At 33.5% G+C, this 12769-nt stretch overlaps 1 protein-coding gene across 1 annotated transcript in view; it reads left to right on the top strand.

Moving 5' to 3' along the window:
- Window positions 1-12769, top strand: part of LOC149562327 (Metallopeptidase M24 family protein) — a 325045-nt gene that overhangs the window by 191043 nt on the left and 121233 nt on the right. Inside the window, exons 9-10 of the mRNA XM_089825850.1 lie at window positions 1060-1168; window positions 1342-1496. Of these exons, the coding sequence (XP_089681976.1) occupies window positions 1060-1168; window positions 1342-1496 (264 nt within the window). The remainder of the gene's footprint in view (window positions 1-1059; window positions 1169-1341; window positions 1497-12769) is intronic.

Raw genomic sequence — 12769 nt, 5'->3', positions numbered from 1 at the left:
CTTGGTAGAGGGCATTCATTAGAATGTTGAGTTTCTTATAAGAAAACTCAAAGATTAGAGGGTATTCTTGATTGAATGTCGGGATTTCGAATTGGAACCTAGAGAGAGATTTGTAGAGAATCTCTTAGAGACAATATATATTGTAGTGGTCAAGCATATGCATATGTCAGAGATAAGAGACTTGGTTAGAGGTGGGATCTCTACCAAGTAGTGTTACCAGAGATCCCAAAGAGGCCTAAGGAAGGCGTTCTTTATATGATAATTACCTAATCGAGATACAATTCTCACCAGAGAGTTAGGTGGTTTGAGAAGGATCTCTTCCAAAGGATTAGGAAGGGTAGTATGGGTAGTATTTAGATTAATATTTACTTATCCAATAATTTTAATGTGTTTGACATATAATTTTTCTATATTATATTGACGAATGGTTGCAGGTTACAGTATTCAAAATTAACTCGGAAGAGGGGACATTACAATATCATTATATTGATATATGGACATATACATATACATGTATGCGCAAGTATGAATGTCATAATAACAATGTCTCAATATACTCAGGAGACTCTACAACAATCAACAGTAACAATTTAAATTATTAAACAAAATGTTTAATGTTTTTCTTGCCTTATGAACCAACTGGGTAGCTTATGGTTGACTAAGGTATATTCTTGCTACTCTAGTCATAAAATCCTTAACCAAGATGGTTAGAATCCAAACTTGATAATCTGTTGACAGACCTTTGGTACCCCAATCCTTATATCCCATTTAGCAATGCTTTCCCCCCTTTGTCTTCCCTATATCCAAAATAATATTTCAACGATAATAACATATTCGTCAATTTGAAATCAAGATAATCATAATAAAAATTATTTCATAATTAACACAATGGCTAACCACCATTACTACTAACAACTAATTTTATATGGCTTGATTTTTAATAAGAATAAATTTAATGGTCTTTGCCTTTGGGTGTGTTTGGTCTCTGATGGCTATTTAGTATTTTATTGTGTTTCCATATGCCAAATCTTGAATATTGATTTTAGGCGTGAAAATCAGGGCCATATAGCTCTCGATCAAGCAATATTTCCTGAGAACACTCCTGGCTTTGTTCTTGATGTATTAGCACGTTCTTCACTCTGGAAGATAGGATTGGACTACCGCCATGGTAAATTCTTATTAAACAACTCTATAATTGATATGTATACAATGCACTGCTTCATATTCATAATCACCTGCTTAAAGCAGGTTACCTTAGGTTCATTCAAAGTTGAAAATGTTCTTACTTCTCAGCCAGTAAAAAGCTCATGTGGGTGTATTCAATGCCTTTACCATGTGCAGGAACAGGTCACGGAGTAGGAGCTTCACTGAATGTACATGAAGGACCTCAAGGTATTAGTTATCGCTATGAAAACATGACTGGTTTGCAGGAAGGGATGATTGTGAGTAATGAGCCCGGATATTATGAGGACCGATCCTTTGGCATTCGCATTGAGGTATATTTATTTTCTTGTTTGGACAACTTGAGTTTAAGAAACTTTCATGATGAATGATGGACATTTGTTTACAAATTACAACCCACTTGCTACACACACAGTTTGTTCATTTTCCAGATTGCTTAGTTTTAATATTAATTCATAAAGATTTCATTGGGATGGACTTATCCTCAAAGGTATCATGGTTTTTAGTGGACAGCTTCTTTTGCAAATCTGATTATTTTTCTCTGATTTCTTTTTTCGGTTTAAAGGCTTTAGTTGTTTTTAAATAGATGATGGAGCAACAATAATGTTGAAATGAGTATGATACAACTTTTAAATTTACGGCAGCAATATTGAAAACAATCTGAACGTTTATTTTCTATACTGAAACATTGTTACTGAAATACTCTAACAACAGATCTTTCAACAATTTCTCTGTTAATATTGACAGTGAAATGTTGCAGACCTGTTATATATTGCAAATCTTGTAGTGTTCGAAACTGAATACATAATGCTTAGAAATTGATGCAGTGCTCAGTACTGTATTGACAAACATCCACCAGCAGGATCTAATGTCCAAGTATGACACCATAGAACCTTTAAGGATGCAGATTTAACCCTTTAAATGGTACAGCAGTCTGTAGCAGAACTAAACTGCAAAGAATGACTCTCAAATTGCAGAGACAGTCTAAAAACCCCACACACACAGTGCCCAACAGTTGCACCCCCTACCTAAGATGTTTCACAGATGATATACAATTGTAAAGCCTATGCTGAGAATTGTACAGGAAAACATTTACAAATGACTGAAATCACTTCCCCTATTCTTCCCTAAAGTCCTCATCCAAAATCCCTTTCTCAGTTTTGGTATGAAAGTCTAACTGTTAATCAGTAATGAAAACCTTTGATGAATGATTTAATACTTGGTTACAACAGTTGTCAAATCGCGAGACAGTGTCTTTCAACAATGTAGCGGTTGTTGCTTATGAGGGATTTTGTCCTCACAAATCCTTGAAGATGAACTCTCCAACAAATTAGTAAGTTTTAATTCAATCTAGCATATTTGAAAATGAGCACTTGGAAGTCTTCATAATGCCCACATTAGAGCTCACTCACTCAACACATCAAAGTGGGATAAAAAACATTATCCTCATTTGTATTTTAAATTGCCTATGCATTATTAAATATGGAGACCTTTTAATAGTTAAATACTTCTCGCTTGACTATAATAGTTATATTTCTCTTAAAAATTTAACTTTATCAATGTATAAATAAATCTAATAGACGATTTTAAAATCCCCAGTTGATATTGAACATTAACCTTGTTGTTTCCAATTTTGACATCTGAATATTGAGGCAATCCAATGCAATTTTCTCATGGATTAATAGGTGTATTCTATGAGTTTTTGGTGCTATAAAGGATGTGTCATGAAGACAGTGTTGTCGGTAAAATCTATAGTGTAGATGACAGGTAGAGTTGTATCCAAAAGGGTGCATGATAGTTGAGTCACTCCTTCGGGAAAGTATATTACATTGTCCGAAGGGGTGACTCAACTGTCACGTGCCCTTTTGGATATAACTCTACCCGTCGGCTATACTATAGATTTTACTGACAACAAGCAGTTCATTACCTAGGAATTGTCCTATGTTTCATGCTTTTCCTGCATCCTTTTTTAAGCTTTCTGTCAATCGTATCATCTTTAATGTCATTATGATTCTAGATTGCATGAACTTCGTTCTTGGCAACCCTTGAGTCATTTATTGCGTCTTGATTTTTTTTTTAGTTTTTGGTTTTCTTTTTGCCCTAGGGTTGTTGCATTTTTAATTCTGCTTGTTTCGAGCTATCTCAAGCCTTAATCAGAGTTGTCTATCAAAATTTATCAAGGAATTAAGTGTTTAGTGGGGTTTTTCAGCTTGACTTCATATCCTTGTTTTTGAATCTCTCATTAGTGGGGCTTTTATTGGCAATTGCATTGCATTTACATGAAAGATCGATTTAAAACTCCATTTTAGAATTTTATATCAAAATATTTGAGACTTCAATTAGTTTTTAATGCGAATGTGGACTTTTAAAGTCCTATTACATATATTTGTATTAAAACCAATAATTACATATAAATTTAAAACATGAGAGACCTATGTGCAATAATGTGAGGGAATCCCATTGAAGCCATCATAGCCAAGTAGGGTAGGTCTTGCAGTTCCGAAATGGCGAACAATATTGAATTCTAACAGGAATACACAGTACAAAGAAATAATCCAAATTGGATACTAACAACTTCCTACATACCGTCGGAGAAAACACCCGAGGGTTGACAAAAGAACGCTGACATGACAAACACCTACAGATAATTAATAAAAATTGGGCTCTTTATCAATTAAATTAATTAATTAAATAAGTCCTTGTGATATTATTTAATATTTTGGACCATTTAATTAAATAATCTAATTAAAATATTTTATTAAAAAGTTTGGGGATATTATATTTTTTCTTTGGAATTTCAATATCTCTTGTTTTTCTTTGTATGGATATGATTATATATTCCTTGTGTGTGTTTGATCCAACACTACCTGTGTCTCATGATACTAGAAATATGAGCTAGAGATGTCTATTTTTCCTTGAATGCTGAGTTTACTATTGCATTGGTTATCCCTAAGTAATTTTGATCTAAATCTGTCATTCTATATTCTGTATTTTTCCCACTTGTTTTATAACTGCTCTTATTGTCACCATGTACAATTCATGTCTGGATGATATCCATTGATTAAAATTTCTTATATATAGATATGGTGTATTGTCTTTGTTATTGTATTGCCCTGTTTTCTAGCTTTACCATTGTCTTCTCCTCATCAGTGTTCAATGGTCTTGAATGCTGAGTTGGAATATTATATTGTTCTTGCTGCTCCTTTCACTTTTACAGTCAGAATCTTCTTTCTTCCTTTTGTGCATCAAAGGATGTTGCTTAGGTTTCAGCAAAACTAAATACTGGTGGAGTATCACTGTGTAATGTACCCATTTTTGGTGAGCTTCTATGGATGATTGAGTCAGTTCATTATAGTGACACTCGTGAACTGATAGAGTGATTAGGGGGTCTCAGTTGCAAATTTCCTATTTTTAGTAAGTCTACTTTTTGCAGTTGCCATTTTTGGTAGTGCAGCGGGTGTCTCTAGCGGTTTGTCACCTGTAGTGCATGTGGTTATTTATTGCACGAGCTCATTATTATTAATTAATTATTAAAATTGCATTATTATAATGATACTTTATTATAATAATGTTATTAAAAAGATGCTATTAAAAAGAGTTGTGTTGGTAAGGCCATAGTTGGCATAATTGTAGGCTACCTTGCGATTAGCCAAAAATCGCCGAGTTTTTCCTAGAAAAATCGCCATTTCAAAAAATCACCTCCCTGCAAAAACTCGCCGATTAATGGCAGAGTATTCAGCAAGTTTTTAACAAAACTCGTGAGTTTTTACCTGTGACTCGTTCGCGTGCACAAACCAACAATATAGGCAAAAATATCAATTTTTTATCATTACCAGTTTTCATTTTAGAATTTAGAGTCTTCACAATCATGCAACTCATGCCTACTCCCAGTGTGGGTCACCTCTTCGAGGACTAGACCCCCTCTCTTTTCTACTAGTAGAGCTGGGAAGAGGAAGATATGATTGGATTGATGTATTTACTATTTACTTCTAGTTTGACAGAAACTATTTACTATTTTGCTTCCCGCCATTAGCATTTCGCATGAGAATGTGATTTTGTACCTAGTATGCATTTATATATGTATACATACATACATACATACATATATATCTAAACTCTGCTTGTTTCTTTTGTGTTCTCTTTAATTAACTCATTAAATGCATCTTCTCATTGAAATTTGCAAATAAAATGTATTTTTAATTAAATTATCGTGGTTTTTCTAGGTTCCTGAGTTATCTTGAGCTTTTTAAAAAATTGGCCAATTTTTTCCCGAATAAACTTTTTGCGGCTTGGTGAGTTGTTGCCGAGTAAGAGTTTTCCAACTATGGTTAAACCTAGAAGATTGATGCTAGAAGGAAACATTAAATGTATTTATGTAAATCAGTTTCTGGATTAGATTGTGTGGAGATTTTTACCATCAACGTTTCGAATCACACTACGTGATCCATCATCAGGATGAGAGAGCAAGAGATGTCAAACAAAGTAATCCAAATGATGATGGATCACGTAGTGTGATTCGAAACGTTGATGGTAAAAATCTCCACACAATCTAATCCAGAAATTGATTTACATAACTATGATGGATTGTGGAAATCTGATCACATTAATTAAATGTATTGTTTAAATGAGATTTAAGTTATGGCCAACTTCTCCATATGTATGTGGATGTAGTAGAATGGTCATCCTTGAAGAAGAGGAGATTATCATTAGGGGTATCGGATGCAGGCATATGGAAAAAGGTTGAAATTGTCATCCATGTCAGAAACTATAGATAAGTATCTTGGCCATCAGGTCACTGGGTGCTAGGGTTAAGCTGGTCTTTACTTGTGGCTAGGGTGGAGTTAGGAAGTCCTTAACTTGTTCATCATTTAATAAAAAATGAATTTAATTTATTTTATTTGTAGAAGAATATGCAAGGGTTGAAGCAAGTAGTAAAATTTGTCAAAGAGTATATAGAGGGTTTCTATCAAGTCCTCATCAAAATAGGACATTTTGAGGCCAACGAAGAGAAAGTCTTATGTTATATAAATGGATTGATGTTGAGCATTCAAGAAGTGTTGAGTTTGGTAAAAATGTCTACCGCGATTAAAGATGCATATCAGATTTTTTTAAAGCCAAAAGAGAAGTTGAACAAACGATTTTATAACATGCTAATGGAAAGGTCATCATTGAAGGGCTGGAGGATGATCTTACTGAGGCCAAAGAGAAGAATTAAGAATCCAGTAATTGTCATAATTTGAGAAGACATAATGCTTACTATTGCTGTGATGAAAATAATTGAGATTAAAGAGGAAGAGGACGAGGATGAGGCCTAAGAAGAGGAGGCTTCTGTGAAACATGTTTCTTATGCGGAGGACATAGAGTCTATGAGTGTCCCCAACATAAAGGTGAGCATATAGAAGACTCAACAGTAATGCACAAGTTGCCCATACAGCAAAAGAAGTTGAGACTTCACATTTTAAAGATGAGGAGAGAGTATAGGTTCTCGTTACTAGAAGATCCTTGTTGAATGATAAAAAATAACTTTGATGTCCCAGAGTGTAAAGCAACAAAAATAAATTAATAAACAAATAAAAGCAAATACACACACACACACACATTTATAAGTTGTTACTGAATAATAGACAAGGAAAATAATATATTAATTGATATAGATTAATAATGATATAATTATAATACTATAATCTAATATTAAATAATAATATCGATAAATATAAAAATAATAATAATAATAGAATACATAATATAATATAATCAAAAGAATAAAGTCAAAATAAGGAGCAATATCACATATTCCTCATAGGTACATAGCTATTTAATAGTTAGCTCTTACTGAACTTAGTTAATATTTATTAACATTCACCATCAATATACATTATATGTATACGATAATGCACATATACAGTGTTAAAAAGATTGCTGGTCATACCATTGAAAGCCATAATCATTATAAGTGTCCAGTAATACTAGGATTCATTTGCCCATATGTCATTGCTAAGATGGGAAGCATAAGGAACGAAGGAAACTGTCAAGTATGAACTACAATGACAATCGACTATGACTGATAAAAATCAGAATCTATTGGTGGGACCTAAATTGATATCCAAGGAATAAATAGATCCTAAGGAACAATTTTTTTAGATTAATGACAAAAAAATAGCTCTTAGCCATCGATGACTATAGGCCTGAGAACAATTTAAAAACATCGAATTTGGTATTTGATTAATCAATTGACAAATGGAGGACGACAATTATGACAAAGGTCGTAATATATAAGGTGTGTCGAACACATAATTAGCAAACAAGACCTAAACCAATTCCTAAACAAGTGTGAGATTAATCTGAGGCATGTAGACTATGATTAAACTAATCGAATGGGATAATATTGTTGGTATGTTGTAGAAAGATATATCTTATCCAATACCAAAGATGCAATCCTTATTAATAATGTAAGAACAAGAACAATATTCCTTCTAGAAGGGAGAAGAGTACAGAGCAGCAATACAAACAACAAACACAACAGCAACAAAGAAGGGTACAGTTCAGACACCAATAGAAGTCAATTCATAGCATGTAAAAACCTTCAACTGGTGATAGCTTAATCAAATATCAATTCTTTTCCACAAGGCAATGGTTTGGGATTTTGTCTACATTTGGCAAACAAACTCTCGAACAATGTAACAAGAATTGCAAATATTTTAAATGTTCTTTGTTGTAGCCAAAGTATGCACCTCCTTTAATGTTTACACTGAAGACCTTTTTTTAATCTATTTCCAATACATATAAATGAAATGAAATGTCGACAGATGAATGGATAATTCAAAACCATAAGCTAATTACTGAAAGAGAGTCAAATCACAAAATTGGAGTTTTATTAATCTCTAAAAATTTCCCGGTGTGCAATACAACTCAATTAAAATTCAAAGTAATTTAACAGTCCGATAGAACCTGGAATAGTGCAATGATCTTAATCTTCAAGAACTGGAATAAGAATCATAGCTCTCTAGAATTGCCCAGTTTGAAATGTAGGCTTGAAGAATTGAATCGATAGGCCTCTTGTGAAATGAACGTTGGGCTCTGAAATGAATCACAACACCCCCAAGTATCATCGCAGGTCTCTGATAATGAAACAACAAGCCTGTAAATTTAATCGCATCCTTTTGATACGAGTCGCCAGCCTTCAGAAAAGTCACACAACCTGTAAATAATGTTGAACAACCTCTATTGGCATAAACATGAACCTGAAGTAGTAATCGCAGGTCACTCAAATGACATTGCAGGGCTTTAAGAATGTATGCAAATACCTAGTACAAGATCGCAATGCCTCTTACAATGTCCAAAAGTGTTATGGAAGACCAAATGCCACCTCAAGTATCAACAACAGCCTTCTATATGCATAACAAATTCACCCAGACCAAAATGCTGGTCTCTGAATATCATGAGAAAATAATAAATTCTCTCTGTACTTGGTCCAAATACTTCAACATTTATCATTTCCCAAACATAGTAAAGACAGATGAGAAGCAATGACAATTTCACTATACTTCAGCAGCAAACTTTCAAAGACACTATTCAGAAATTAGACCCTTATAACTCAGCAAGAGCAGAAAAACCAACTTAGGACAGTCACAAAGACCACAAAAGCAAATAAATATTCAAACGGATGCTTTTTTTATGAAATACACTAATATTTATAATCCCTCAAAGGCAAAAGTTTCCCAAATGAACTCCACTCAAGATGGCTTACCAATACAACCCTTTTTAATAGCATCTTTTTAATAACATTATTATAATAAAGTATCATAATAATAATGCGACTTTAATAATTAATTAATAAATATGAGACCGTGCAATAAATAAATAGCTACCCATTGCACTACCAAAAATAAACTTACTAAAAATAGACTTACCCTAATCACCCTGTCAGCTCACGAGGGTTGCTATAATGAACTAGCTCAATCATTTGCAGAAGCTCACCAAAAATGGGGAAATTATAGTCCTCCCTCCATGAGATTGCTTATCCTCAAGCAATCAAGCATCTCACTGAAACCTTCACTAGGATCCCATAAGAAGTATGTGACATCCTTGTCATCACTTAACCAACTGTGTGCTAGAACCGTCATCAGAGCCAATATAATAATCTGCAACATAACACCCAACACTTGCGCTGATGATGAAGATATCAGGACATCACTAGAAGACAATTCCATAGGAGATTTCAGCACACTCTCCTTCACTATACCAACCCAATCTTCCTATAGGTAATCTAGCTTAGACTCTGACCGACTCTACACTTGATGCAAATCCTAAACACGTGAGTCAAATATAAGAATGTATACACTCATCACAATATAATCTCTATTGCTACTATGGTCATCCCCATCGTCATCCGCAGGCTGCTGTGATGACTCATCCTCAACCACATCAGTATAGACCCACATACCATGGTTCGCTGCCCCCTTCGGCTTGTAATGTCTCGGATAAGAGCAAAGGATAAAAATAGGTAATTGACATAAATGGTGAGCCAAAAATCAAAGAATGTTTAATTTTCATTATGGTATTATAATCGAAAGTACTTGGTAATCTTTAGAATCTGTCTTCTGTTATTTGGCTTGTAATGTAGCACTTGCGATTGCCTCTATTAAGTGTAGCTTGTTTTTGGATGAGCAAGCCTTCATAAATATAAAATCTTTGTCTGAATTTCTTTATAGGAATTACAACATTCATTATGATGCCCCCTTAAACACTCATTGAGAATCCTCTTGTTCCAATCAAGCAGAATGTCCTCAATCTTGGCACTCACTAAGAATGTCCCTTCTTTTTGACACTCACTTAGGATGTCTATGATTCTTGTTACTCACTAAGAAACATATACTAGGATATATGAAAACACAAAGCATGCATAAAATATATATACATTAGTGCATGAAGACATGATGCAGACATGAAGCATACACATTAATGTATGAAGACGTGATGTAGACATGGAACTTATATAATAGAAGCTTTGGTAGATTCCTTCCTACAATTTGACGTAAGCCAAGGTCAAGGACACGTTTCACACAATTTATATCTTCACTATGTTCTCAATCATACACTTGAAAATTAGATTGTTGTCTGTGCTACTCGAGTCGCTGGTGAATAGCTCCTTGGAAAATAGACTTGCATCATATGTTACTCTAACAAGAAAACGTGTATAAAATTATTTATACTACTATATTATTCAATTCTTGTAAGTTTATAAAACATAAGATCCTAATTCCCAATTTAAGACCTTAAGGAGAGAGCGTGATCAGATGCTTAGTACCTGGGGGAGTGCCTCTTGTGGCTCCAATTAATAGAACAACTCTCCACTAAGCACCGTCTCCTCAAAATATTTCTCTCTTTAAAACCTTATGGATAAACAATCTTGATATATCCATCCTTCCTATGAGAGAGTTTATTCTCATACTAGGTCTTATGGATACTTGTGAGTGTATCCATCCTTCTTGGGAGAGGTATTACTCATCCTAAGCCTTATGGATAACCACACAGGTATATCCATCCGTGCATATGCATTTATTTAATTATATACTAGGTTTTTAGAGAATACTTGATTCCCTACCTTACTTAAGAATATTCATTCATAGAATATCTTGCAAAGTCCTTTAGAGAGGTTAGCTCTCTACCTTAATTCCTTCTAGGAATTATTATGCATTATTGTCCTCTTATTAGTGGCTAATTGGAGCAGTCTATTTCTTCCTTCCATTAATCTCAAAACATTCCATGCTGTGAAAGAATTTCATTAACTGTAAGAGAACACTAAATCAATGATTGGTCTCGTAAATTTTTGACTGATATTCATGTTGTGTCCTTTTCAGTTCCATCTGAATATTGTTGAATTATCAATTCCTCTTACTGGATCCTTCCCCTGTCTACTCATTTCGATTGATGTTTTTTCCTTTGAATATACAGAAAGGTGCATGAAGTGTCTTGTTTGATCGGGCATGAATACTATTTGCTAGATACTGATCGAACTTGAATGAGTTGTGTTGATGGTCCACTAAATATTTTTGTCGAATGTCCAGTCTTTTACCTTTTACTTCTTCCACAAATCGTTTCCAAAGCAATCCATAATTCTTCTGCGATATCTTGTATAATTTAATTAGGGGCTTCCATAAAGTATCCACGATCTTTCTACCACTTTTCATTTACCTCATTTGAATAACAATCATTATTTAAATTTTAAACCATAGTTGGCGTAATTGCCGAAAAATCAACGAGTTTCTACTAATCGCCGAGTTTTTGGGACCTGCAAGTTTTTCCTAGATTTAATGCGACTTGGTTAGAGAAAAAATCGCCGAGTTTTTGTGAAAAAATTGCCGAGTTTTTGCAAAAAATCAACGATTTTTTCATAAAAACTCTTTTTAAAAAAATAATTATTTTGTTAAAAACAAAATACAAAAAGCCTATATATTATGTAAAATAAAGAATTGCAATATGCTAGTAGAGTTGGGTAGAGGAAGATGTGATTGTAATATGTATTTACTTCTCGTTTGACACAAACTATTTACTGTTATGCTTCCTGCCATCAACATTCTACATGAGAATGCAATTTTGTATCCACTATGCATTTATATATATCTAGACTCTGCTTGTTCCTTTTGTGTTTTCTTTAATTAACACTTCTTCTCATTGAAATTTGCAAAAGAAAGTGTATTTTGAATTAAATTTTAGCGGTTTTTTAAGGTTTCCAATTTTTGCCGAGTTTTTTTTTTAAATGGCCGATTTTTTCCCAAATAAACTTTTAGGGGGCTTGGCGAGTTGTTGCCGAGTCTGATTTTTCCAACTATGGGTTTAACATTATTTATCCAAGTTTGTTAGTATACATCGTTATGCATCCATAATTACATTATTCCACCAAAAGCATCATTATTCAAGAATCTTCATAATAAACATATTTCTGTATTAACATAACAATTTCAATGAAATAGTTGCAACAATTATTTAGAAAATTCACTAGGAAGAGATGTAACGAATCTTGTAATTCAAGAAAGGAATAGAAAAATGCAATAATCCTCCTCCTACACTCCACTACGGTGCAGTTGGGTCACAACTGTATTGAATTTCAAATTGTTTTCTATAGAATGAGTATTGTCCATTCTCAAGGAGTACAACTTATTTCTATAGATATTTCTAAACAAGGATTTTGTCTAGTATGGAGCTATCAACAACTTGCCAAGTGTTGATTAGTGTCTTCTTCATTTACATTCAATAAATTGGAATCTACAAAGTTGTGCTTATTGTGTCCCTTCACCTTGCTATCCAATAGATCCCAACTAACTTGTGACATTATAGTGGATTTGGACTCATATATAGTAACCCATAGATCTCCATATCCAGGCATATCCTCCATCTTGGTCCTTTTAAAATCCTTTGTTTAGTTATCATGGTTTACCCTATTTACAATTATCAGTCCATTTTCTTAATCCAAACATGTAAAGGAAGTCAAGAGTGGCCATGGTGAAACCAAAATTATAATTGAATGAAATATGTTTAATGTATTTTATTTTCATATTCTCTTATTAAAATTATTGAAGATTTTTCA

Source organism: Cupressus sempervirens, chromosome 4 (assembly GCF_028749045.1).
Source record: "Cupressus sempervirens isolate cs-2001-9-10 chromosome 4, ASM2874904v1, whole genome shotgun sequence".
NCBI lineage: Eukaryota > Viridiplantae > Streptophyta > Pinopsida > Cupressales > Cupressaceae > Cupressus > Cupressus sempervirens.
The sequence above is the reverse complement of the archived record's forward strand: the minus strand, read 5'-3'. Positions and strand labels throughout refer to the sequence as shown.